This window comes from Thermobia domestica, chromosome 16 (assembly GCF_964235325.1).
Source record: "Thermobia domestica chromosome 16, izTheDome1.hap1.1, whole genome shotgun sequence".
Lineage (NCBI taxonomy): Eukaryota > Metazoa > Arthropoda > Insecta > Zygentoma > Lepismatidae > Thermobia > Thermobia domestica.
Window position 1 is genome coordinate 41,676,502 of NC_137469.1, and position 24,634 is coordinate 41,701,135.

The 24,634-nt window shown below is 36.0% G+C and overlaps 2 protein-coding genes across 2 annotated transcripts in view; one reads left to right on the top strand and one right to left on the bottom strand.

Annotated features, from left to right (window-relative positions):
* Positions 1-4,989: 4,989 nt before the first annotated feature.
* Positions 4,990-19,512, bottom strand: Fic (FIC domain protein adenylyltransferase). Its single transcript, XM_081742372.1, has 2 exons — positions 18,959-19,512; positions 4,990-6,964 (listed from the first exon to the last, which is right to left on the bottom strand). Exons 1-2 carry the CDS (start codon positions 19,317-19,319, stop codon positions 5,877-5,879), a joined length of 1,449 nt encoding a protein of 482 aa, XP_081598498.1. The 5' UTR covers positions 19,320-19,512; the 3' UTR covers positions 4,990-5,876.
* A 162-nt stretch (positions 19,513-19,674) lies between these two features.
* The window catches only part of Dbp73D (putative ATP-dependent RNA helicase Dbp73D), a 39,797-nt gene continuing 34,837 nt past the window's right edge, over positions 19,675-24,634 (top strand). Inside the window, exon 1 of the mRNA XM_081742371.1 lies at positions 19,675-19,832. Coding sequence (XP_081598497.1) covers positions 19,810-19,832 — 23 coding nt within the window. The 5' untranslated portion in view covers positions 19,675-19,809. The remainder of the gene's footprint in view (positions 19,833-24,634) is intronic.

Genomic DNA, 24,634 nt, shown 5'->3' on the forward strand with positions numbered 1-24,634 from the left:
GTAAGTACAAGGCCATTTCAGTTTCAATTAAGGTTGGTGTAAAGGGACAAGTTTTGCCGATAGATGTCACTACGGTCTTCGTACCTCTCTCGTGTATTTTTTACCTTTCACGAAAATTTACAAATTTCAACCTAGAGACTTCAAATTTTTAGAGGAGAAACTTCATAACCTATCGAAGGCAACAATCCGTTCCGATTTTTCATTTATAATTTTCTTCATTGTTGAAACAGTTCCATTGTTAAAGGTTAGGATATCCATTTCAACAATGAAGAAAATTACAAATAAAAAATCGGCACGGATTGTTGCCTTCGATAGGTTATGAAGTTACTTCCTACTACCAAAGTTTGAGGTCTGTAAGTTGAAATTTATAAGAGAAATTGTGATTTTTTTGTGAAAGGTAAAAAATACATGAGAGAGATAAGACTGTAGTGACATCTATCGGCAAAACTTGTCCCTTTACACCAACCTTAAGTGAAAAAGTTTATTTCTAAATTATTATCTCTTGTTGGTATGCAATTTTCCACTGATCTTTTATTTAAGAAAAGAAAAAAAGTAGCCTTTTCACACATATGTACAAGTAGTATTTGCCTCACTGTTTAGAGAATTAAAACAACAGATACACGCTGCTACTTAACAGTCCATCTCGTCAGATACAGTACATAAGTTCTACAATATTTTTAACGTTTAACCAAAAAAGAAAAAAAAAGTCCAAATATAAGACAATATCAACTGATAGATCTTGTTCAACTGAACAAAATATGTGAGAGTACAAAAATGGTGCGTAGCCTTTGAGAAATCTTTTTTGTTTGTTTGTTTGTAAATACAGAGAATGATGCTGTATTTTATTAGTTATTCCGTCAATATTAAATTATGGCAGTTGAAATCACTTTTTTTTCTTACACCACGAAATCTTGAGATGAAACTGATATTTAAATACACCATCATAAGGTTCTCCATTATGACAATACAGTACAGTAAGTTAGAAAGAGCCTACAATTACCATTCACCCTTAGTTTTAATTTGTTTAATTGTCCAAATATAATAATATCACATGGAGCCGAACATGAGGGTAAGATCTTATGCGCAGTATTTTAGTAAATTGAAAGAAAAACATTAACCTTCCTAGAGGTAAAAAGTATGTTGTTCCTAATAATTGAGAACTTTTGAAAATGAAATGAAATCATTCAGTTTTAAGACTGCTTTAAGGGCAAAAAGAGATTGTAATGATGAGAAATGAATGCAATAGTGGAATGAACGAAATGGGAGGAAACGGGAGAATCCCAAGAAAACCCATGTACACGGTGTTTACCTATTACAAAGTCCACTTGGCGTGAGCTGAATTAGGGACCCCGCACACCAGAGTTGAACGCTCTACGACAGCCACCACGGCTCCTTGGGAGTTTTTATAGAGGAAATTATTTACTTATGTACTGTTTATTTAGTAAAATACACTGTTAAGTTCCATATCGTATCTATTATTAGTTTCCTTTTCTACCAGTGACACACACTATTTTAGTGTACACTACTTGTAACCCTATTTCTGATTGCAATCTATTAAGAGTAAAAGAGAAAATCCACTAATATTTAGTTAACGGCAGTTATTAAGGCCGAAAGTTATGCTAGAAAGTATTAGTTATTTTGTTTTTTCATGCAATGTTTACATCTAACTGTACGAATAACAATGTGACGAAATATTGCACATCTTAGTTTAATTAAGCACGTATTTTGTATGATATCGATTTCTAGACCGTTTCTCTGTATCTGTAACAACAAACAAGTGTTTCACAAGTATTTATGTTCAAAAAGAAATACGTTTCCTTCATTTGTTTACGCGTACCGCTCTACTTTCTGTACGATAACCATGTGTACGAATATGAATGTGACATACTGTATACACATTCATACTGTATACACATACTGTATGTGTACACATACTGTATACACATACTGTGTACACATACTGTATACACATTCAGTTTCTTGATAGCTGCGCATGAGAATTTACCTTTCTGCACGTCAATTCGTTCAGTTTGATGATATCTATGTCTCAATCTTTAGACAATATTAAACCCTTTAAGTTTTTTCGGTCGTTTCCGACCGATATTGTAGTGTCTTAAAGATTCGATTAAAAGAAAACTAAGAATGCTATTTAGTTCCGTTTTTATTATTATTATTATTATTATTATTATTTATTTTCCAAGAGAGGAGGCATTCAAGAAAGCCTTGGAAGGGTCTATACGCTTCCGAGCGTCAGAACATAGGGGGGTATGACGTCATCATTTTACAAATTCCCTTTTTTTTTTTTTTTTTTACTGAGGTCTATATTCAACATTTTTTGGTGAGCTTCTCTTTAATCCTAGAATCCTAACATTTTCCCTAAACAATTAGTGAACCAATTAGTTTTTATGAGAATTTTTTCAGATCTCTTCGTCAACATAGAAGGGGGGTTCAGAGGGACAAAAGTGTAAAAAAAAGGATATTTTTGATCAAAAATCCCACTTTCGCGATTCTTGCTCCGCTCGGCTACATGATAGGGACATTTGAGTGGTACTTTCTGAAAGCCTACTTGATTCGAAAGAGAACGACGTATGAATCATCATCCTACGATAATTAGGGGCGTGTCAGGAAATTTTTGAAGTTTGTATAGTATCCTTAGGAAATTTCGAAAATATTCGCAGAAGAGGAAAATATTTTTCCCCCCTTAGCATTGAAGATAGGAAATTGGTATTTGGCACAAGTAATTAGTACTATAAGTAATATTTTTAAAGTGATTTCCAGATCTCTATGTTATTTTTGAAGTTTGTATAGTATCCTTGGGAAATTTCAGAAATATTCGCAGAAGAGGGAAATATTTTTCCCGTCCTTAGTATTGAAGATAGGAAATTGGTGTTTGGCATGAGTTATTAGTACACTACGTAGTATTTTTGAAAATGATTTCCAGATCTCTATGTTTACTCAGGGCCGCACCAGAGGGCCCCAAAAAGGGATAAAAGGGATTTTTCAGCAAAAATCCCTATTTACTCAATTTTTCTCTCCTTAGCGACGTCCGAGGGACATGAGCGTAATACAATCTGAAAGCATGCTCTATTTTGAAGAGAATGGTGTATGAATCGTGATCCTACGATAATTAGGGACGTGTCAAGAAATTTTTGAAATTTATATAGGGTATTTGGGACATTCTGGGAATATTCGCAGAGGAGGAAAATATTTTTCCCGTCCTTAGTGTTGAAGATAGGAGATTGGTATTTGGCACAAGCAATTAGTACACTACGTGGTAATTTTGAAAGTGATTTCTGGAACTCTATGTTTACCCAGGGCCGCGCCAGAGGGTTCCAAACCGGGAAAAAGGGATTTTTCAGCAAAAATCCCTATCTTCCTCAATTCTTCCCTCCTTACAGATGTCCGAGGGACATGCGAGTGATACCATCTGAAAGGCTACTCCATTCTGAACAAAACGATGTATGAACCATAATTTTACGATCATTAGGGGCGTGTCAGATTTTTTTTTTAAATTTGTAGGATGCATGTTAGGGAAATTTTGGGCTTTTTTTTTTTTTTTTTTTTTTTGATGCTCTCTCAACATGGGTAAAAAAATTTCCCGTCCTTACTATTCAAGACAGGAAATTCGAATTTGTCACAAGTAATTAGCACACTATGTAGTATTTTTCCAAATTTTTGGAGGATTGTGCGCAGACCGGTAGAGCCTCAGGGGCCCCAAACTTTGAAAGTTTTTTTTTGGTAAAAAAATCCCGATTTTCCCTCAAATAATTCCCTTCTGGCATATTATGGGGACATGTAAGTGGTACCGTTTGAAAGGCTGTTCCATTCTGAGAAAAACGAGGTATAAACCATGATCCTAGCACAAATAGGGATGACACTCGCTGCTTATCTGAAACTCAAGAAAAACGCCGAAAAAGGCAAGTATTTAAAAGAGTTAAACAAAAATTACAGTACAGTAGTTAGTCATAAATTTAGACTAGATTTCATTACGCATACTATGGGCTGTCGTCTTGGTAATATCAGCTTGATTAGTGTAACTATCCATCATGACTCTGGAACTCCTTAAAGGAATAATTAACACAAACCAGACACACTTATTTATTAAAACTAAAATACAGTTTAACGATCTCGAAAACTTAACGTTACAATGTATTTTAGTTTTAATAAATAAGAGTATATACTCTGGTCAGAACTGTTAATTATACCTTGGATTAGTGTATACAGGGTGGCCCAAAAGTAGGTATACATCCCTGCATTGATCAAGTATAACATTCTAGCTTATAGGTTTATTTGCTTCGGCTATTCTGAGCTTAAGATATAAGTACAAATAATAAAGAAACTAAGTCTACCTGATGAATAACAATAAGAAATGATATAAAAAGCAATGAGTTGATCAGTACGGCACTGTATACCTACTTTTGGGCCACCCTGTATTTGAGTATCATTTTCGTCAGTATCAAATTTTAGTTTTCAAAAATATATCGTCGCATAAGAACCAGAGAAATGTCTTTTTCAAACAAATGGTGTCTTAATAAGATGGTAAATTCATCATTGCATAGCAGAGAAGTCAATGACAAAGTAAACTTCAATAACACACAAATAACACCACGTGGGGCTTTTAGAATTATGTTCATAATCCAAGCAAACAAAAATTCCATTCTTAAAGTTACATTCGTTTGGTTCTTATACGACGATATATTCTAGAAAATGGCGTACGAGGATTTACCCTCACTCCTTATAATTTTGTTCAACTCACTCACCATTGGACACTTTGTTTTTTCGTTAAATGCTAACAAATACCGTAGAACAAATAATCTCTTGTCAATGGGAGTATCCAGTGACCTTTTACGCAACAAAATCGTCAATACTCTTACACAAATTCATCTCACATGATGCGTTTTTGGTTTTAATTATACAGTCAAGGTATTGCATTTGAAAAATAAAATATATTACATTCGATACCATAAGTAACAATAATTAAACAGTTCATGAATTAAAAATAATTTATTTGTACGTAATTTCAGAAATGTGCTATTTTTTACGATATGTATAGGAACTCTTCCAATAAATGCATCCGCCAAAATACACGCACTCATACAATACTTCCACACTCGTATGGCACCAACACGACTATTTACCAGTTGTGTCAGTAGTTCAAAGACTCAACTCGTAAACTAGAACTGCTCACAATACTGCATACAAAAATAATTGTATCTTATATAACTTCACATATTCTTGTTGTGTGTGCATTAACGTTCTGTATGCTCATATAAACCAAATCAGAAACAATATTTTCAGTGTTATCCCATTTTGTAATACAAAAGTCTCGCTTTATTTGCTACTGATAGGAACAAGAGTCATTGAAACTCAGCAACTCATTGTAAATTCTAAAAATACATCACCGTTTTTTTTTTTTTTTTTTTATCTGTAAAATGGTGCATGCAAACTTCAATCTGTACAATAAAATTATCGCAGATAGTACAGCTGGCAACAAAAGTTGTTTTCTTAAGTATTAACTTGAGTGTTCATTAAAAAAACTATTACAAACCTGATTGTATCTTTTACCGAACATAGACAATTCTATACGGCTTATTTTATATTAATATTTTATATTTGTTTCTTACAAAGAACAACTTCTGTGGTCTATTACATTAAATATTCATGCACACACATTTTGCACCAAAATATATCACAGTAACAAATAAATATACCGTGCAGATTGTCTGCATTTATTTAAATACATAATTAAAAATCAAATTAAAATTACATACTCACTTGTACCAGACAAGGACGTGATTCAATTAAAACAAAACTAATCAAAATATGCCAATGGAAACAATTACATTTCCTTATCTCCATGATCCAGCATGAAATATTTAATGACCAGGTCTATCATCATCTTCAAGTATTATTTTTTGGCTCTCATCCTGTTCAAGTGCAGGGAACATAACAGAATACTCTTTGGTAGCCCATAAATACACATCTAACGTTCTTTCCGTACAATCTGCTATAAATCGGACAAAAGGTCTTATATCACCTTCATTAGCTATTTCCAAATATTCATAGTACTTTTGTCTGTCTTGCTTTAGTATGATCACAGGCGGATAGCCAGCTTGCATAAGGATCATGTTCATAAGTAACCGTGAGGTCCTTCCATTACCATCACTAAACGGATGAATGTACACTAGCTTATAGTGGGCAACTGCTGCATACCTTATGGGATGCATGCGTAGAGCGCGTTCCGAGTTCAACCACTCTAAAAATTCTTCCATTAAAATCTGTATTTTCAACGGACCAGGCGGTACATGATCACCAACGTACACTTGTGTTCTTCGGAACATACCAGCTTCTATAGGATTCACAAATCCCATCACTCTCTTATGAATTTCAATAATGTCATTTAGTTTTATAGCACCGATTCTATGCACGAGTGTACTATTGATGTATTTCAACGCAGCGTCAAGACCTAAAATCTCATTGTGTTCAATTATACTTTTGCCCGCCACAGCCATGTGTGTTTCAACAATAGATCGTGTTTGCGATAATGTCATGGTGTTCCCTTCTATACCCACCGTATGATATATATGTTGAAAATATGCTTCCTTTTTGACACGTTGCAACGCAGCGTTTGAGTCTGGTATATTAGTTAGCGAATCCCGTTTTTCATCTATTTTTCGTAACCTATTTCGATCTATACGCTCAACTACATGCATTGTTCGGTGACGGTTTACCAAGGCCCGCGAATGTCCCGGAGAGTAAGTCAACGCTTGAAAATATAGCTGATCTGCTGCCACTGTATCATTTTTGGTGTCCTCCAAAAATTCTCCGAAGTAGTTGAGAATATCCGGATGCTTGGGTGCTAAAGCCACTGCGTGTTGGAAAAGTTTCAGTGCCTTGTCATGCTTCTCAGCTTTCTTCATCTCGAGAGCTGCATGCAGGGAACTCAGTGCCTCAGAAATTGCCGCTAAAAATAAATAAAGAAACCATAAAATAATATCTCCAGTTTAAATGAAGGTATTATCAATTAGAACATATCTAAATTACCCAACTAACTCATATAACTCTCAGTTGTTACGTGTATTTATAATAAATATGTCAAATAAACTTCTATAACAAATCAGTTCCTGTATATCTAACTGTTAGGTGTGAATAACTATTATCGAGGGTTAAAAGTGTCCAATTGGTGCGAGAATCCAACTCTGATCTTAGGCTCACCGTACCTATGTGTTAAGCACTACGCTTCGCAGTCTGCTCTGAATAGCCATGGCCTTCCCCATTGGTCCATTGGCTAGCGCGTCCGCGTTTGGTGCACGAGATGCCGAGTTCAATTCCCAGTGAGAGAATCTTGGAACTTGAACTAATTAGCGGTCCGGATTCCACCTTAACCCTCAACCTACCAACGGGAAGGGGGGGGGGGCTTTGTGGCCACCACAGTTCTTTGTAATTACTCTTCTAATAGTTTCTTTAAAATTATAAAAATTATGTTATTGCTCAACATGTTTAGCTAAAGCATATAACTTACGGTGGTGCAAATTGAACGCTAGTGTGTCTCATAAATTTGCTATTTTGAGTTGGTTTCACAAAGTACCCCACGTTGTAGGGGACGTGACTTGCCATTCAGTAGTTTTTACTCCTACATGGCATATAATAAATAGTTGTTAGTCCTATTCCGTGCACACTTCACTTCAATCACTGTAGATTTTTGTGCGAGCTTCTAATTTGCTTCTTTTGCGACATATATTATATCTCAACAGGTAAGTACAAAATGAATGACTCCCTCCTCTTGGTAGTCTGTGATACAAGAAATAACTAGGTAGTGCGAGGATTAAACTGTATGTTCATGCCTCATACAGCCTCGCTCCTGAAAGTGGTGCTAAACTCCAATCAAACTGCAAATCCATACATTCTATTACACTTAAAAGTCTGTTCTCGGCCAGATCACATGACGGATGAATTGCTTATGATAAACGTAGGAAATAACTGATTTTTGTATCACAATTTCTCTACAGATGCAAATTTTATAATATACAAAGAGTAAAAGAAATGCGCAACTGGACCGAGAATCTAACTCGGGCGTCCTGGTCATTCTGCAGATGCATCAACACGTGAACCGGTCAGCTCCTTGAACATATATATAAGCTACACTTTACTCAACATCCACTTTAAAGGTTGCAGATCGTATGTCTGTTCAGGGAATCGTCTATGAAGAGTACTGCTAAACACGTCTGCACGATGATCCGGACACCCGGGTTGAATTCTCGGTTCAGACGTGCTTTTCTCTTTTTCCACTCATTGTGTATCATTTTACGTTTATATTGCAAGGATCTGTACACCTCACATACTATAAGCCACATGTTTTTACTATCTACGATCTGTAAAGAAATGATGACAGATGGAAACTACACTTCCAGGAAGAGACTAAATGGACACGGAGAACCACGAAGAAATCCGACAACCCCCGAACAGGTTCTCCCTCCAAAGGATAGCTATAAAATAGAACGACGGAACCAAGACAATATCAGTGTCTTGCACTCATAATTAACCTATAATATCTTCTCTGGAAGCCGCCTATCTGTAAAGTAAAGGCTAGAACTCTGTTGGTAAAAGATAGCATGTGGTTCTCGAAAATTTGTTGTTTACAAAACAAAAGGATAATTCACAAGGTAAAGGGGAATCATTTGAAATTACTCACCCCCAAAGGTACACACTGGTTAATATCGTTTTTTGCAACGACACGATGTTCACATTATTGTTCTATGTCTTAACAATGACATCTTAATAATATTAGGTAGATTTTATCGATACTTATAGGTACGTGTCTCTCCCGATATGTCATATGCAGGGTTGGCAAAAACCATGTTTTTTATTAAAGAACCCACAAAATCGAGTTTTTTTTGTTTTGTTTTGTTTAAACCCGTCTTTTTTTTAAAATAATTTGCTGTATGTATTTACATCACATATAGACAGAAATAAGTTTGTCTTGCCTTGGTGTTATTATACAACAACCAGGTTATGCTGGAAAGGGTCACATAAGCTTAAAGCGGAATCCAAACCGATTCTCGGCTTACATCCGAGAGAAATTGTCCTCCACTTGAACTCCAAACCGGGACTAATTGGCCACAAATGCTATACGTCTACCGACTCACTCACGAAGAACTCCTGATAAAAATACGTTGTACTGATCTTTACTTACTTGTTGATATATTTGTTAAGAGTAATTTCAGAAGGACAAAAAGATAAACAATTGTACAAGTGAAACCATTATACAAAATTACATATAGACAATTTCAAAGTACTGCAGAGTACAGAAGAACTAATTTAGTCCAAGTTAGTTCACTACGACTTTTATTAGTCCAAGTTCAAGAAATATAACGACTTAATTGCATATCAGTAAGAAAAGTGAACAAAGATACGAATTATTTAAGTCTATTTTGGCTCTGATCCATTTATACAGAAATAGATATCAAATATACTTCTGATTTCAATAAATGTCTCTCGTGGGGTTTTATGCCCCCCCAAAGTACGGCATTTCGATGTATTTTATCAATAGTAAACATTGTTAAAACGAAACAATATTTAGAAGTTTGCTTTGATCGCAACTGCATAACAATAATAACAAATTATAAAAAAAATTACAAAAGAAACATTCATAAACTTATAAAAAAAGTTGCTTTTGTAGCATAATCTCTCTGAGTAACGAATGGAAAATTTAGGTCTGAATATAATACGAATAATATACGAGAGTGAAACGTGATAACTCACAAATGTGTGTTCATCAAAATTTTACGATTGATTTTGAGTTTAACGTCCCGTTCAGCAGCTGAGCTATATGAGACGTGGGCCTATTGATTAACGTGGTATCCGAACCACATGAGCTCCCGCCGGGAATCGAACCCTTGTCTCGCACGCCAAAGGCGCGTACGCTAACCGCTTAGCCACGACGGAGCTCTTTGTTTTGATTAAACCAGCCAACCCTGGTTACATTGTTACTCTTATTCTTTTCCTGTATATATGTATGCATTCATTTATATCCTTGGACAGTGTACCAATTTATTTCAGCCCTACATTTTTAAATTGTGTATTAGGTTTTTCAGGCAATAATCTCTTCTTAATCAGCACATAGTTCTCCAATAAATAAATAAATAAAGGTAAATTAAATAAGTAGTGTACGAGTGGCACCAGAAATATCGAAAGAAAAAAATTGAGGAACATTGCTAGGAGAGTAATTTGAAATATTACAACTGTGTTTCATACGTAAAATAAACGTTAATGTTATGAAACAAAACGCTTTGTTCTAAAGGAAAAAGTAAATTTGTAGTCCCCTGTAGACCCACAATGTATTGGTGCAAGGCTAACCGTAAGATATATACCAATAGGATTCTGGGTATCTTATTCTGAAAATGCATTACAACTTTTAATTTAAATAAATAAATAAATAAAAGTACTCGTGAACAGGGTTGGCTGGTTTAAACCAGCTGGGTTTTAAAAAAAACTGGTTTAAACCAAAAAACGAAAAATGTTTGTAAAAGTGTAAATGTTCGTAAAATCTTGATGAACACACATTTGTGGGTTATCGCGTGTCACTCCCGTATATTATTATATTCAGACCTAAATTCCCCATTCCTTACTTGAAGAGATTATACTACAAAAGCAACTTTTTTTATGTATATATAAGTTTATGAATGTTTCTTTTGTGATTTTTTTTAATAGCTTGTTATTCTTATGAAATTGCAATCAAAGAATAAAATACATCGAAATGCCGTACTTTTTTGTGGGGATGAAACAAACCGCACGAGAGGCATTTATTGAAATCAGAAGTATCTTTGGTATCTGAAGTATTTATAAATGGCTCAGATCCAAAGCGGACTCAAATAATTCTTTTCTGTATTCACTTTTCTTACTGACATGCATGCAATTAAGTCGTTGTATTTCTTTAACTTGGTCTAATAAAAGTCGTAGTGAACTAACATGGACTAAATTAGTTCATCTGTACTCTGCAGTATTTTGAAATTGTCCATATGTAATTTTGTATAATGGTTTCACTTATGCAACTGTTTATCTTTTTGTCCTTCCGAAATGAATCTTGACAATTATATTATAGTCAGCCGGCCAAGCCCCGGAAATGTCAATAGAAAATGAACCGATGGCATTTGCGTGTTAGCAACAGGCATCCACCGTAGAGTCATAGTACATAGGCCCCTCTAACACGCCTTGCCGGATGCCAGGCTGAATTTTTGGGGGAAAGTACCCAAAATGGCGGAAACAAAATGGCGGACTCCAAATTCTTATCCTACACGAGAACTTCCTTATTTTGCGATGGATCTTCAATATTTTGGCACCAAACCTAGGGTTTTCGGGGGCGAGCTATTCGCTCATACCACTGGTTCCTCTCTGTAGGTTTTCAAAATGGCGGAAAACAATATGGTGGACGCGATACATGTAAAAAAATCTCTTTAATGTATTTTTAATATTGTCATGTGAAATATCACTTTTTATACGCAGGAAGCTTGTTTCTACAAACTATTTAATTCTGAATATCTTTAAAATGGCGGAAAACAAGATGGTTGAATAATAATAATAATAATAATAATAATAATAATAATAATAATAATAATAATAATAATTATAATTATTATTATTATTATTATTATTATAAAGTAATACCCGCAGCTCGTATGGGACCCCTATACTAGAAGAAGACGGGCTATATAAGTTCTCTAGCGTTAATCCGACCCTGAATATAGTTGTAGTTTTAGTTTGGTATTGAAGTTGATGATTCTATCACAACGTGCAAAGACTCTCAAGTCTCAAGATTACACCGCGATGAGGAAGATGTTCAAAGTCTAGTTGAACAGCTTAAGAGAGATTCTCCATGTGTAAGAATGTTCCGCATCCTCCGGAGCGTGCAGATGAAGAAAATGTTATTGACTCACAAATGCTGGTTAGTTTATCGACAAATGACATAGCATCACCTGAAGTTCAGGAACATCTCCTGTCTGCAAAACAGCGAGGAGAAAATCTGGTGAAAACATTCTTGACAGAGAGTTTAATAAAACGAACAGTGCCATTCTTTTCGGCTATAAAGAGACAGAATTCTCTGACATTTGCATCACTGTACAAAGTAGTTGCTACCACTCCACAAAATGAAAAGAAATCAATAAAGTTTGACAGACAGTTGATACAACATTTATTCTGTGCACAACAAGCAGGACGGGAAGTGTAACTGGAGGATATCCTTTCACATAAACTATCGCCCGTTCCACTTTCCTTGGCAAAGAACGATGGATCGATGAACTTCACCACCAAGTCGACTTTGATAGACATACTAACAATAAACATTTCAGCCACAACACCAGTTTCTGATATTTCTACTTGTTTAATCATAGATGGTCATCTTTTGATGCATTGTGATGGCAAACCTTCAGACTGCAAGACATTCAACGATTATGGAGAAAAAAATTCAGCTATAGTTTTCCCGTACGTATCTCCAGAGGTTAAATAATTGTAATAACGTTTGACAGTTACCGACCATGCTCGATTAAGAATCACACTAGAAGGAAAAGAGATGATAAAAGAAAAAGACCTATAAGAAAAATCATTGGCGATGGGAACACTCCACTTCCAGCTTCATGGGATCAGTATGTTGGTCTCAACAGCAACAAGGCTGACCTTGCATCCTTTCTTGCAAACCAATTACTTCAACTAGCATGTCAACACTTGCCAGAAAGCTGCGAATTGATAAGTTATGCTTCTCCTGATAAAGTTATCTCAAATTTGAAAGGAGAACTAAGGCATCTGGTGTCTAATCACAAGGAAGCAGACACACTAATGATACTGCATGCACAAGAAGCTATTCGAGATAGTGAAATTGAACAGGTGATAGTGATGTATTAGTTATGTTAATTCATTTCTTCGGTGAATCCTCCAAGAAGGTTTGGATGGCGGAAGGAATATCCAGAGATCGGAAATTCTTCAATATCAATGCTATTTCTGCGAATCTGAACAAGGCCGCGAGGAAAAGTCTGGTGGGTTTTCATTCAGTAACGGGCTGCGATACGACATCATCCTTTACCGGCCATGGAAAAAAGAGCTCCTGGAAAATATTCATTCAGTACCCACATCTCCTAAAAGGTGTCGGACGTGATGGATCAATGGAAGGCGTGGAGGAATTCGTCTGCAGACTTTACTCTGCATCCGATCCATTTGGAGGTATCGACCGTGTTCGATACGAACAGTTTCTAGAAGGCAAGAAACAGTTGGAACATCTTCCACCTACAAAAGATGCTCTTAAACTTCATTTCATTCGGTCAAACTATCATTCTAAAATATGGTTGCAAGCAAATACTGCCATCATGGATATTGAGAATCCCGAGGAAACTGAAGGATGGAGAAAGGATGATTCTAATCTCAAGGTTGTCTGGATAACTAAATCAGCAGTCCCACAGGTATGCGTAGTTCTGGTTTCGTGCTGATGTAAGAAAAGTATCATCTGCCGTCTTGCAAGTGCAGGCGTTCAACTCCACCACAACTATGCTTGCCTACATGCGGGTGCAATGGTATTGGTTGCCTTAATCCAACAGGCAAGGATTAATAGGAACAAGGAAATTTGTTTCACATTGTATTGCATCTAAGAAACTTGTCTGTTGCGACAACATGAAGTGGTAAGTGGACATATAATTTCCACAAAAATTGTTCTTGTTTCTATACTTTAGTCAATATTGTTCTGATATTACCAAACTGTATGAGTCATCCGAGAATGTTACTGCTATGACAAATTCAAACAAAAGTGCATAATTTGATTTAAAACCTTGTGTGTAGAAACGCTGTGTCTCCTCTTAATCCATAATTTTACGATTTTTTCTTTCATTGAAGAAGCAAGACGTTTGAAGTGTTCATCCGAAAATGGTCATCGATGACGAAGCTTTAAATTTTCAATATATATATATATAAGCTTTAATATAATGAGTGTGTTTGCGTGAAAGAGAGAGAGAGAGAAAGTATTTAAGGATGGAAGATATCTACCTCACTTTGAAACACTTGGAATTAAATTCGATTTTTGAATCACCGCGAAACCTCGTTTAATACTATAGAAAGTCGATCGGAAAACGAACAGTAGAATTTTATGCCCGCCATTCTGTTCCGCAACATTTTTGAAAACTCTTAGAGTGTAACAAATTAGTTAAACTTAAGAATTGACTCCAATACAAATATTGAAAAATACACTGGTAAATAGGGCATTTTCCTGCAAATTACGAATGTCTTGTCAGCCGTTTTGATTTGTGTTCCGTCAAAATTCATCCTGGCATTCGGCAAGGTATGTTATAGGGACCTAAGTATCATGGCTCTACGGTGGATGCCTCCATCTAATTCAATTCTTTGGAATCTTACGATAAAATAAAAATGAAGAGAAATGTACAATCTAGAAAATCGGAAGTTTTGAAAACATGTCAGACTATAAAACTTAAGACAGCTCTTTATGCATACACATAACGATTCAACCATCTTGTTTTCCGCCATTTTAAAGATATTCAGAATTAAATAGTTTGTAGAAACAAGCTTCCTGCGTATAAAAAGTGATATTTCACATGACAATATTAAAAATACATTGAAGAGAATTTTTTTTTACATGTATCGCATCCACCATATTGTTTTTCCGCCATTTTGAAAACCTACAGAGAGGAACCAGTGGTATGAGCGAATAGCTCGCCCCCGAAAACCCTAGGTTTGGTGCCAAAATATTGAAGATCCACCGCAAAATAAGGAAGTTCTCGTGTAGGATAAGAATTTGGAGTCCGCCATTTTGTTTCCGCCATTTTGGGTACTTTCCCCCAAAAATTCAGCCTGGCATCCGGCAAGGCGTGTTAGAGGGGCCTATGTACTATGACTCTACGGTGGATGCCTGTTGCTAACACGCAAATGCCATCGGTTGACAAGTACCGATAAAGTGGCCGGCTGACTATTAACAAGTATGTAAAGATTAATACAACGTACTTTTGTCAGGAGTTCTTCGTGAGTGAGTCGGCAGACGTATCGCATTTGTGGTAAATAAGTCTCGGTTTCGAGCCCAAATGGAGGGTACATTTTTTCGTATGTAAAGGGTCGTGTACACCATAAAAGATCTTGTACAAGAACATGTAGCTGTCATAAAAAAATCTTGAAACCCAATCTTTCTATTTACTGTCTACACATATCAACTTCTTGAAAGCAAGAAAGACATTTCCACCCATGCAGCACTGCGCTCTAGTGGACAAATAGTGAACCTTCTCATTACAGGGTTCTGCCTGGATGACAAATGGGTTTACCTGAATCACCTGAATGAAGTCTATCTATATATTGTATTTTTCTTCACATTTATGTGGCTTTCAGATATTCACTATTTTTAATTAAGAGTTCAAATACAGAATTACACACCTCCAATTTTAAAAAAATCCTTACATTTGACCTTTTTGAGTACGAAGTAGAAGATATAGAATGAGGGGTGTTACGACCTCCCATGCCATGATACGATATGCATAAACCGACTCGCAAGAAAATGACAGTTGTTCTTTGTTCAATGACGTCACTCATGATGAAAGAAACAACTGTCCATTGGCGGTCAGAATCTCACATACAGATGGATGTATGAAATATATAGCTGAGGTATATAATATACGTATACATGTGTAGTATACGGAAGTTTGTTAGATGTCAGACACCCTGCAGCGACATGATATAATGTCTAAATGAGAAAAAGGCAGTAACTATGTAGTATATGGATAACGTATGCTCCGTACAGATTTCCGTACTAATCGTAAGGATTCCATATATTTGTACAACATACCGCTGTCCGAATAACGGATTTTTCTCAGTGTACACATAATTCTATACTATATGCAATAGTATCATATATACTTTGATTTTCATATTTATTTTGTCAATGTAAATAGCAGCAATACAAGATATCAATATCAAAATACTTGTGTTTTTTTGTAGTTTCAATCAAATCATAGGGTCAGATAATGGGGCCGTCTTACGCATCCTTTTGCATTGTTTGCTTAATATATGGCCAAACATGTCTTGAGGCTGTGAACTGTGGAACCTTTTACGTACTGCGAGCAGTGGCGGTTTTAGCGGGTAGACACGGGGCTACCAAAAAATATATAAAACTGAAAATATATAAACACTAATCATCATCATCATAGGTATTCTGCCTTTATTGGCAAGTCACTTGCCCCAGCTGAGAAGCTTCCATGCTCCACGGTCCTCCGCTAACCTTTTCGTCTTCGCGTATGATCTTTCTGTTTTAATATCATCCATTAATTGTAGTCTCCTTCGCCCCCTCCCTCTCTTTCCCGCCACCATACCCTCTAGGACGTCCCTCATGATACAATATCTTCTTAGGCAATGTCCCAACCAGTTTCTCTTCCTCTTCCTAATAATGTCTAAAAGTGTTCTTTTCTCACCCATCATTTCTAACATTATAAACACTAAAAGATATAATAAAAAGTAAATATATTTTCACTTTTTCTATTAATGGTAAATAATTATTTAATAAACAACATCAACAACTACTGTAAAAGTAATTTCCTATTGTCATTAATCAATCGAATGTGCATATGTATCCATACGCGAGGAGCGGACCTACCCAAAATTAAAATCCTAAAGACGCCCCTGACTGCGAGCTTTAGCATGTTGGAGGTGAACTACTGGAAAACAATACAATTGAAATGACTTGATACTAGACCGAAGTAAGTTTGTTTTATCTTTGTTTCAGCTATAATGTCAAACGGTTTACTTGCAACTGAGTCAGTCAATTTTCAATTTCTATGCAGTTAGCTTTCTTTCTTTTTTTTTTCTTTTTCTTTAATCACATTCATTTTTACTGATATAGATGTGAATAACGCTGCTAATAAGAGAATAGTATCTAGTTATTTTTCCAAGAAGAACAAGTAGAATAACATCTAAAATTTATGATAAAACTAGAAGAAAGAGTTATTCTTCTTACAGAATTATTGCAAAAAAATGAAATGAAATCTTTAAGTTTTACGTCCCACGGTTATGCCGGTTAGGCTAAAGGAGACGGTGATGAGATATGAATGAAATGGTGGAATGAAAAAGTGGGAGGAAACGGGAGAACCCCGAGAAAACACAGGAGCATGGTGTTTGTCCACCACAAAGTCCACACGGCGCGAGCTGGGATCGAACCAGATACCCCAAGCAACGGAGGTGAACGCTCTACCACTGAGCCACCGCAGCTTCTATCTACAATCAAAATATATGCATAATTAGAATAATTGCAAAACCTAAGGATTTCTGCTCAAGTACAACCCTGAAAACTATGTACATCGGTTCAAATTTCCATTTAATCCATCATATATATATTATTAAAATATATAATATTATTTGGTGACAATCAGTTTATCGGAAAAACATTGTTATTATTATTATTATTATTATGAAAATTAGTAATTGTGAAAGATAATAACTTCGATTAAAGCTGCTATGATTACAGAATTTAGCTTGCAGTACCATCCTGAATTCAGTATGCTATTTTGATATCTGTGAGGAAGCTAAATTATTTCGATGCCTACATTCATGGAACCGAGCTGTTAACAAAAGAAGAGACACTTGTTTTCCCTGGCAATCGTAAAAATGTGTATTTTGGCCCTTCCCCCTCCAGCCCAAAAGAAACCGTTGTTTCGGAAGCGGCGCAACTGGATTTTCTGTTATGTCAGCGGGAGGGCGATAGCAGGTAGCAAGCAAGACGGCCCAAAAAGTTGAACACTGTTGAACTTCTTGCAAGATGGAAAAAATGTTTTATGACCCTATCAAGACTATGTGTACACGGGGAAATATGGTAGGGTTTCAAGATTTTTTTTATGACAGCTACAAGATCTTTTATGGTGTACACGACCTTTAAGTCGACAAGCGGTTTGAACTCCATTTTAAGTTATGTGACCCATTCCAGCATAACTCGGTTGTTGCATAATAACACCAAGGTGAAACAAACTTATTTCTGCCCATATATAAACTGGTTTAAACAACAACAACAACAAAAAAGTTTAACCCCCCCCAAAAAAAAAAACATGGTTTTTGCCAACCCTCCTCGTGAAGAATAGTCCGTAATAAATATGGTAATGTTACGATTAAATGAGCTGAGTGCATATCAAAGAGGAATATCTAGGACATTAATTTTCCCTGTCTGAGCTTTTCTGAACAATGTAGAAAACAAGTGCTGGGTTATTTAGCAGGAGTCCAGAAGTACGTAAAAAAAAAAAAAAAAAAAAAAAAAAAAAAAAAAAAAAAAAAAAAAAAAAAAAAGGAGAAATGGATGATGCAAGCACTTAGATCTAACATAACGTAACCAAATCTAACCTGAACTAACCTAATATTAGTATAAATAAGCGAAATTCTATCATTATTTGGAAAATTATGCTGACCTCTACACTAACATAATCTAACAAACTAACCTATCCCTGGGGATAATTTTGGAACTGGGGGGCCAATATCAGGTTAAATCCCCATGTTTACAGGAGAAATGAGTTGTAATTACTAAGTACTAACCTAACCTAGCCTAAACCATCAAAAACAGAAAATATAAGAAGAAAGTACGAATTTTAAGCAAATAATTCGGGCCTCCCAAATCCAAGTATCCTAACCTAATCTAAACTAAAATAACCTGTCTAAACCATGAGAAAATAAAGACAGTATGCAAGAAAGCACGAAATTCAAGCAAAATATTCTCGCCCCCAGTTCCAAAAATATGCCCTATCCTACACCTGTATAGTTTTATCAAAAACAACTGGATTGATCCAAGGTTGTACCAAGAGAAAGAAATCTGATGATCGTCAAAAAAATAATAACAATAATCTGAATTTTACCCACTGTAAACTTAAGACGTTGCCACTATTCCTGAACCCTCCAAGTTTCCCATGGTACAATCTTGGACTCATCTTATTAATTGGTCAAATATACTTGCCTGTATTGGTGCCAGATTTCACGGAATCCTGGCCATAGGTATTGAAGTAAGAGTAAGCTACTGCAATTTCCATTGAACTTTCATCAGTAGCTTGAATTTCACTTTCATGAGGCAATGGTGAAAAGTATTGATGTTGGATGCGTTTGGTGTCAGCACTGTTATACTCATTTTTATCAGAAAACGTTCTTATATAATCTGACAGTATAACAAAAAGCACAGCAAATGCTATACCCGATACAAAAACGATACCGAGAGTAATTCTATTCATATCTGTTTTTGACAACCACCCATGTCGCCTTAACGTTCTGCACACAAGATTCTTCAATGATTTTCCACGTTCAAAACACCATGCTGGGTTCATCTTGAATGTTTCTGCCAAACAGCAAAACCAAGTGCATTCCAATGAATATTACTTAAGAACACGTATCACAACAAAATAAGGAAAACTCCATTAACAACAGGGACCTTCTTCCGATCGAATCTTTCCATTGCTTTCCCCTCACTACGCTCACTAAGCTGTAGCTTTCTGCTAGAGCCGAATGATGCTACATCTGGTGGAACATTTTATTACATATACAATGGTGAAATAGACTTAAAAATAAATGATTCGAAATATTTTAAAATGTCAGTTATTCACATAATTTATTCATACTTGTAAGTAATTAAATTAAAATATTTCTACTGTTCTCAAGGTCTTTTTCAGTGAAAGGACAGCTGGTTCATTTTCATTGGTTCCCTGCATATGACGTCACGAAACATGTCTGCCCCCATGTGTGAACGTGTGTTTTGTTTATTTAACCGGGAGTGCGTATATTCCCAATAATACTATAGTGAAAGTGTAATGAAGAAAAATGGATCTGTTCGTAATAAATAGGTAATACAAGCGTAGTACAATTCTAAGGTATTGTAATTTAAAATCATGCAGGTTTACTTTTGACACACCACTCAAAATAATTGTTAAAAATAATTTAACTGATTTGCGTTATCTTATCTGCTAAATGATTTGCGCGGAGCAACATGAAAATATCTCACTTGGTAAAGGGAGCCGCCAAAAGTTATTGGGCTTGTGTATGGTATAAAGTAGTGCAAAAACAAACACAGACCAACCTGTGCTGTCACCAATTCTATCTAACCAAGTAAGGGCAGGCGGAAGCTGATGGGCCCGCCCGATAGCGCAAGGGTGCTTCCGAAAGAAACAGGCGCGTGAGCGACGATGGGTATGCGCATAAGCGAGGATAGTGAAAACTAGTGTGTTTTGGCAGTGATAGAAGGTTCAATAGCACTTGTCATGGTTTCATACTAGTAGCGCTCCACTTATAAACATAAAATACAGCTGTTATAAACTCTCCAGAAATACTGGTGCACCACCAGTGAAAAATATTACCTAATAGTTACCTTTCTTATGCACTCACTTATTTTATCTCTCGTAAATCACTTGTGATTTACACTAGTAGATCTACACCTGTAAACCAAAATTACAGGTGTATTACTGTGGATTTGATTCTACTGCCCGCAGAAATTTGTTTTTTATGTATTTTTATGCAAAATATTGATTTTACCTGTAAATCATCCAAAATGTAAACCGGCGCCTTATAATGGTTTTAACTGGAATAATTATATCGAAGTCCTTAGTATGTACCGGCACCATATAACGTGGAAATTTGTTTTCGGCACACCACTCGAAATAATTGTTGAAATATTGTAATTCTTACACTAACTTGTCTCAAATGATTTACGCTAATAGGCATGAGAATATCTCACTTGGCATAGATAAAACTCAAGGAGGGGAAGGTTCTAGAACACAGGTCCCCCCCATGTAGGTTAGTAGCTAGGTTGGTTCCTTTCTGTACCAAAGTTTAATATTCAAATCACATAGTATTGCTTAGCTAGCGTTAGCGAGTGAAGGCGGGTTAGAGCCCCGCAGGGCACGTTATTTTCTGTCTTTATTACAACTAGACGGGAAGGGGGACCTGTGTGTGTTCTAAAACCTTGCCCTCAAGGAGGCCATCTGAAGTAATTGTTCAAAAATTACAATTCTCTTACGATTTGCGTATAAATAGTGTCCGTGTGTATGGAGTAGAAACAGTGCAAAAAACACAAGCTAGTCTGTGGTAGGTGGCCACTCAAAAGCAAGAATGCTATCTAACCGAGTCAGGCAGTAGAGTAGGAAGAAGGGGAGAGTGAGAGAGAGAGAGAGAGTGTGTGTGTTTGTTTGTTTTTTTTTTTTTTTGTGTGTGTGTGTGTGTGTGTTTTTTAAACAACGATCTTCTAATCATTAACTGAAAGGACAGCGTTTGGGACTGTCGCAACTAAGGGACGTAGAGTTAACAAGCGTCTGTCAATTGTTTGAAATGAGGGTTCTGGTTGACCATTTAGTTATTACAAATTGTTCGCTGCAAAAGTTCGAGACTACCAATATGTCATAGTGTGAAGTATTTTGTAACGATGAAAGGAAAAGAAAATTCAAAAGAAAAGCAGAATTCCAATACTCTGCACAAAGCATCTTCCAAGCAGCTGTTTCTTGCTAAAATCCCCTTGCGTGGCAAAACATCTTCCCTTTTTTCCTTCCTTTAGACATCTTTTACAGATTCCGAAACAGCAGGTGGTATATTGTTCCGAAACGCACCATATACGCTCGAGCCAGCGTATTGTGCGCGTTTTTATTGCTTTCGCATTTGTGATTAGTCATCCACATTTAAATACATGGTCAGCGTATTCCAAGCGTACGCATGAGCCATGAAAACGCGTTCTAAACGCATGGAGTAGCCATGCACTTGACATCTCTCTCCTTTCGAAACTATTAAATCCTGACAACATTATATATTGACGTCATAGACAAAGAAGAAGGAGTAGTTGACATAGATTATAGTAGTATTCAGATAGTGAAGTTATGGTTTATATCCGTCTTTAAGGAGAAGAAATAATGAAATATCATAAGAGAGGATAAGTATGTATAATTAAAGAGTTGTTTTTATTGTAATTTATATCTTTCCTGTCTCAAAACCAACACCAAATTCGCCAAACCTAAATCAATTCTTAGTTATGGGCATGGTAAAAGATGATAGCGCAGTTGAACAAATATTCATCAAGAGCTCCTTCGTGGCTAAGCGGTTATCGTACGCGCATTTGGCGTGGGAGACCCGGGTTCGATACCCGGCGGGAGCTCATGTGGTTCGGATTCTACGTTAATCAGTAGATCCACGTCTCATTTAACCTCGCTGCTGAACGGGATGTTAGACTCAACACAAACAAACAAACAAATATTCATCAACTGTATTCATGAAATGAAATCTTTCAGTTTAACAATTATGCCTGTTAGTCTAAGGGAGACGAATGGTTAAAGCAAGTGAATAACGATACGGTAAATGAAAAATTGATGGAATGAGAATGTGAGAAGAAACGGGTTTACCCCGAAAAAACCCCCCGAACACCACATTGTCCACCACAAACTTACTTGGGTGGGGATCGAACCAGGGACCCCACGCACCAGAGGCAATCGCTCTACTACTGAGCCACGGTGTTTCTCACGTTAAGAGTAAGGTTTATAGAAAATATTTGAAAGATATATTTCAGCATCCTTCCTTCTCATTTTCGTCCGTATCCGTATTTCTAAGTGAAATTACAAAAATCCAGCTTGACGTAAGTGTGAAAAATTTATTTGAGATGGTTCGGCTGTTTTCCCATGACGATGATGCAGATAACATCGATTTTGAACATGGAGAAAATAAAATGATAGAAATTTATCCTCCCCTCCCCCTTAATGAAGGAATTCGCTAAAATGCTGGGACACCTGCCCAACTATTTTTAACGAGCATTTCGTATGCCGATTTTCATCTCTGCTTAAGAAGCTCCTGAAATATTTAATTTTTGGCATAAATTTTGCATCTTGCTCCTCCTTTAGTACGCGTATTTTAAGGAAAGTGACATGATGGAAAACCTGTCGTGGGCCAAGTGCTAACTAGGTTCAAAAATTCATTTCTAGTGCTACTTGTAGACGATTCAAGAAAGCTTGAACAAAACCATTTAATACTTCAAATTTACACGTTCAAAGAAGTATTGTTCAAGGCACTTGAACAAGAGTCTCGTATGGTCTTGAAACAACTTTTGCACGATCATGGAGGTATTGAATCATGTTTTATATACTTATTGATAGGTGGCAGACCAAAACAAGTGACTGAAACTATGAAAACAAATGAAAGCGAAACTGCCAACTGATTTAGTTCAGACCTGCGCATGAATAGATATAGTATTAGCATATCTTTCCTAACTTCCTGCAAGCATTTGGAATTTAATAGATTACCGGTATATTAAATCCTTTAGAAAACAGGCCAATTGATTTTGTAGCAACCCCCTTCGAATTTTTACGAAGTATTTTGCCCCTTTTACAATAAATGCGAGTTAGGTTAGCTTAATTTAAAAGAGTAAAATGCTGCTTAGTTATAAAATCCCTGTAACTACTAAGCTTTTTAAAAATCTGATTCTTCAAATGTCGTACTGATGGCAGAATCACACTATAAAAGAAAAATCGAACTGTTTCCCAAAATTGTATCACGAGGCAATGACTGCCTTTCTGATTTTATTAATGCTATGGTATCGAAGACTGTTTAAAGAAAAGGCTGAAATCGCAAGGAAACCAAACGAAGCAATGATGATATATTTTTTTCAGCCATTGGACTTACCGCTCATATTTGCATCAGACTTTCTTCTTAAACCTATCCCATATTTGGTACTGGTAAAGAATAACCCGTCAAACAAAAGTAATTTTACTGTTAAAATATGTGACTGCGAATGAAAGAGGATTGTTTGGGATAATAATTTCAACTGTCAGATCATGCCTGTATAGGTCTAATGTAGAAAACAAGTATTTTACGTTTAGAAATTTAAAAGTATCAAATCATTAGAAGGGCTGTAGTTGAATTTAAATGAGTGAATACGATGTCAAAGGTTTGTTGCACTACGGTATTGTTATTCTTATGTTTCTTACACTATAACCTCCGTGCAATATAAATGACGCGCCTGCTCTCGACGAACGTACTTTCGTGTGGGCCCCTTTCTATGTTCCTGCCCTGACACTGTTAAATAGCATTCTTGATTTTAGTGGGGGGGGTCCCTTACTTTCGTATGTGTGGCATGTCTGGATGCGCATTCGTTCCTTACTGGAAAGTCCTCGTAAAATTAACCTGCACGCATGAAAGCAACTCCTACCTTAAGAAATAACTCCTGAAATACTACGTATGTGAATTCCGTATTAAAATAATTGCATATTTTATAACAGGATAACATGTAATAATTTCCAAGATAAATCAGTTTGCGATCATATCACCATCATCATAACATCAATCTGTACGTTTTTTTTTTTTTTTTTTTTTTTTTTTTTTTTTTTTTTTTTTTTTTAATCCCAGATTAATAAGAGTACGAAACGTCGTATTAAAACAAGAAAAGTCAGATATATATGTAGTTTTTATTTAATGAACTCTTTTCTCTTAATCTATACCTAATATTCTTGTATATTCTCAAATTAATACTTATACCTATCATTGCCTCAAAATTTAACAATAGTTATAAGCATGTAAGCACTGTAACTACATTAATCGCGTATATTATCAACAAAAATACTAACAATATCTTCCAACCCCGGTGTGAGCCTTCCTTTATTAAGCACACTTTGAACACATC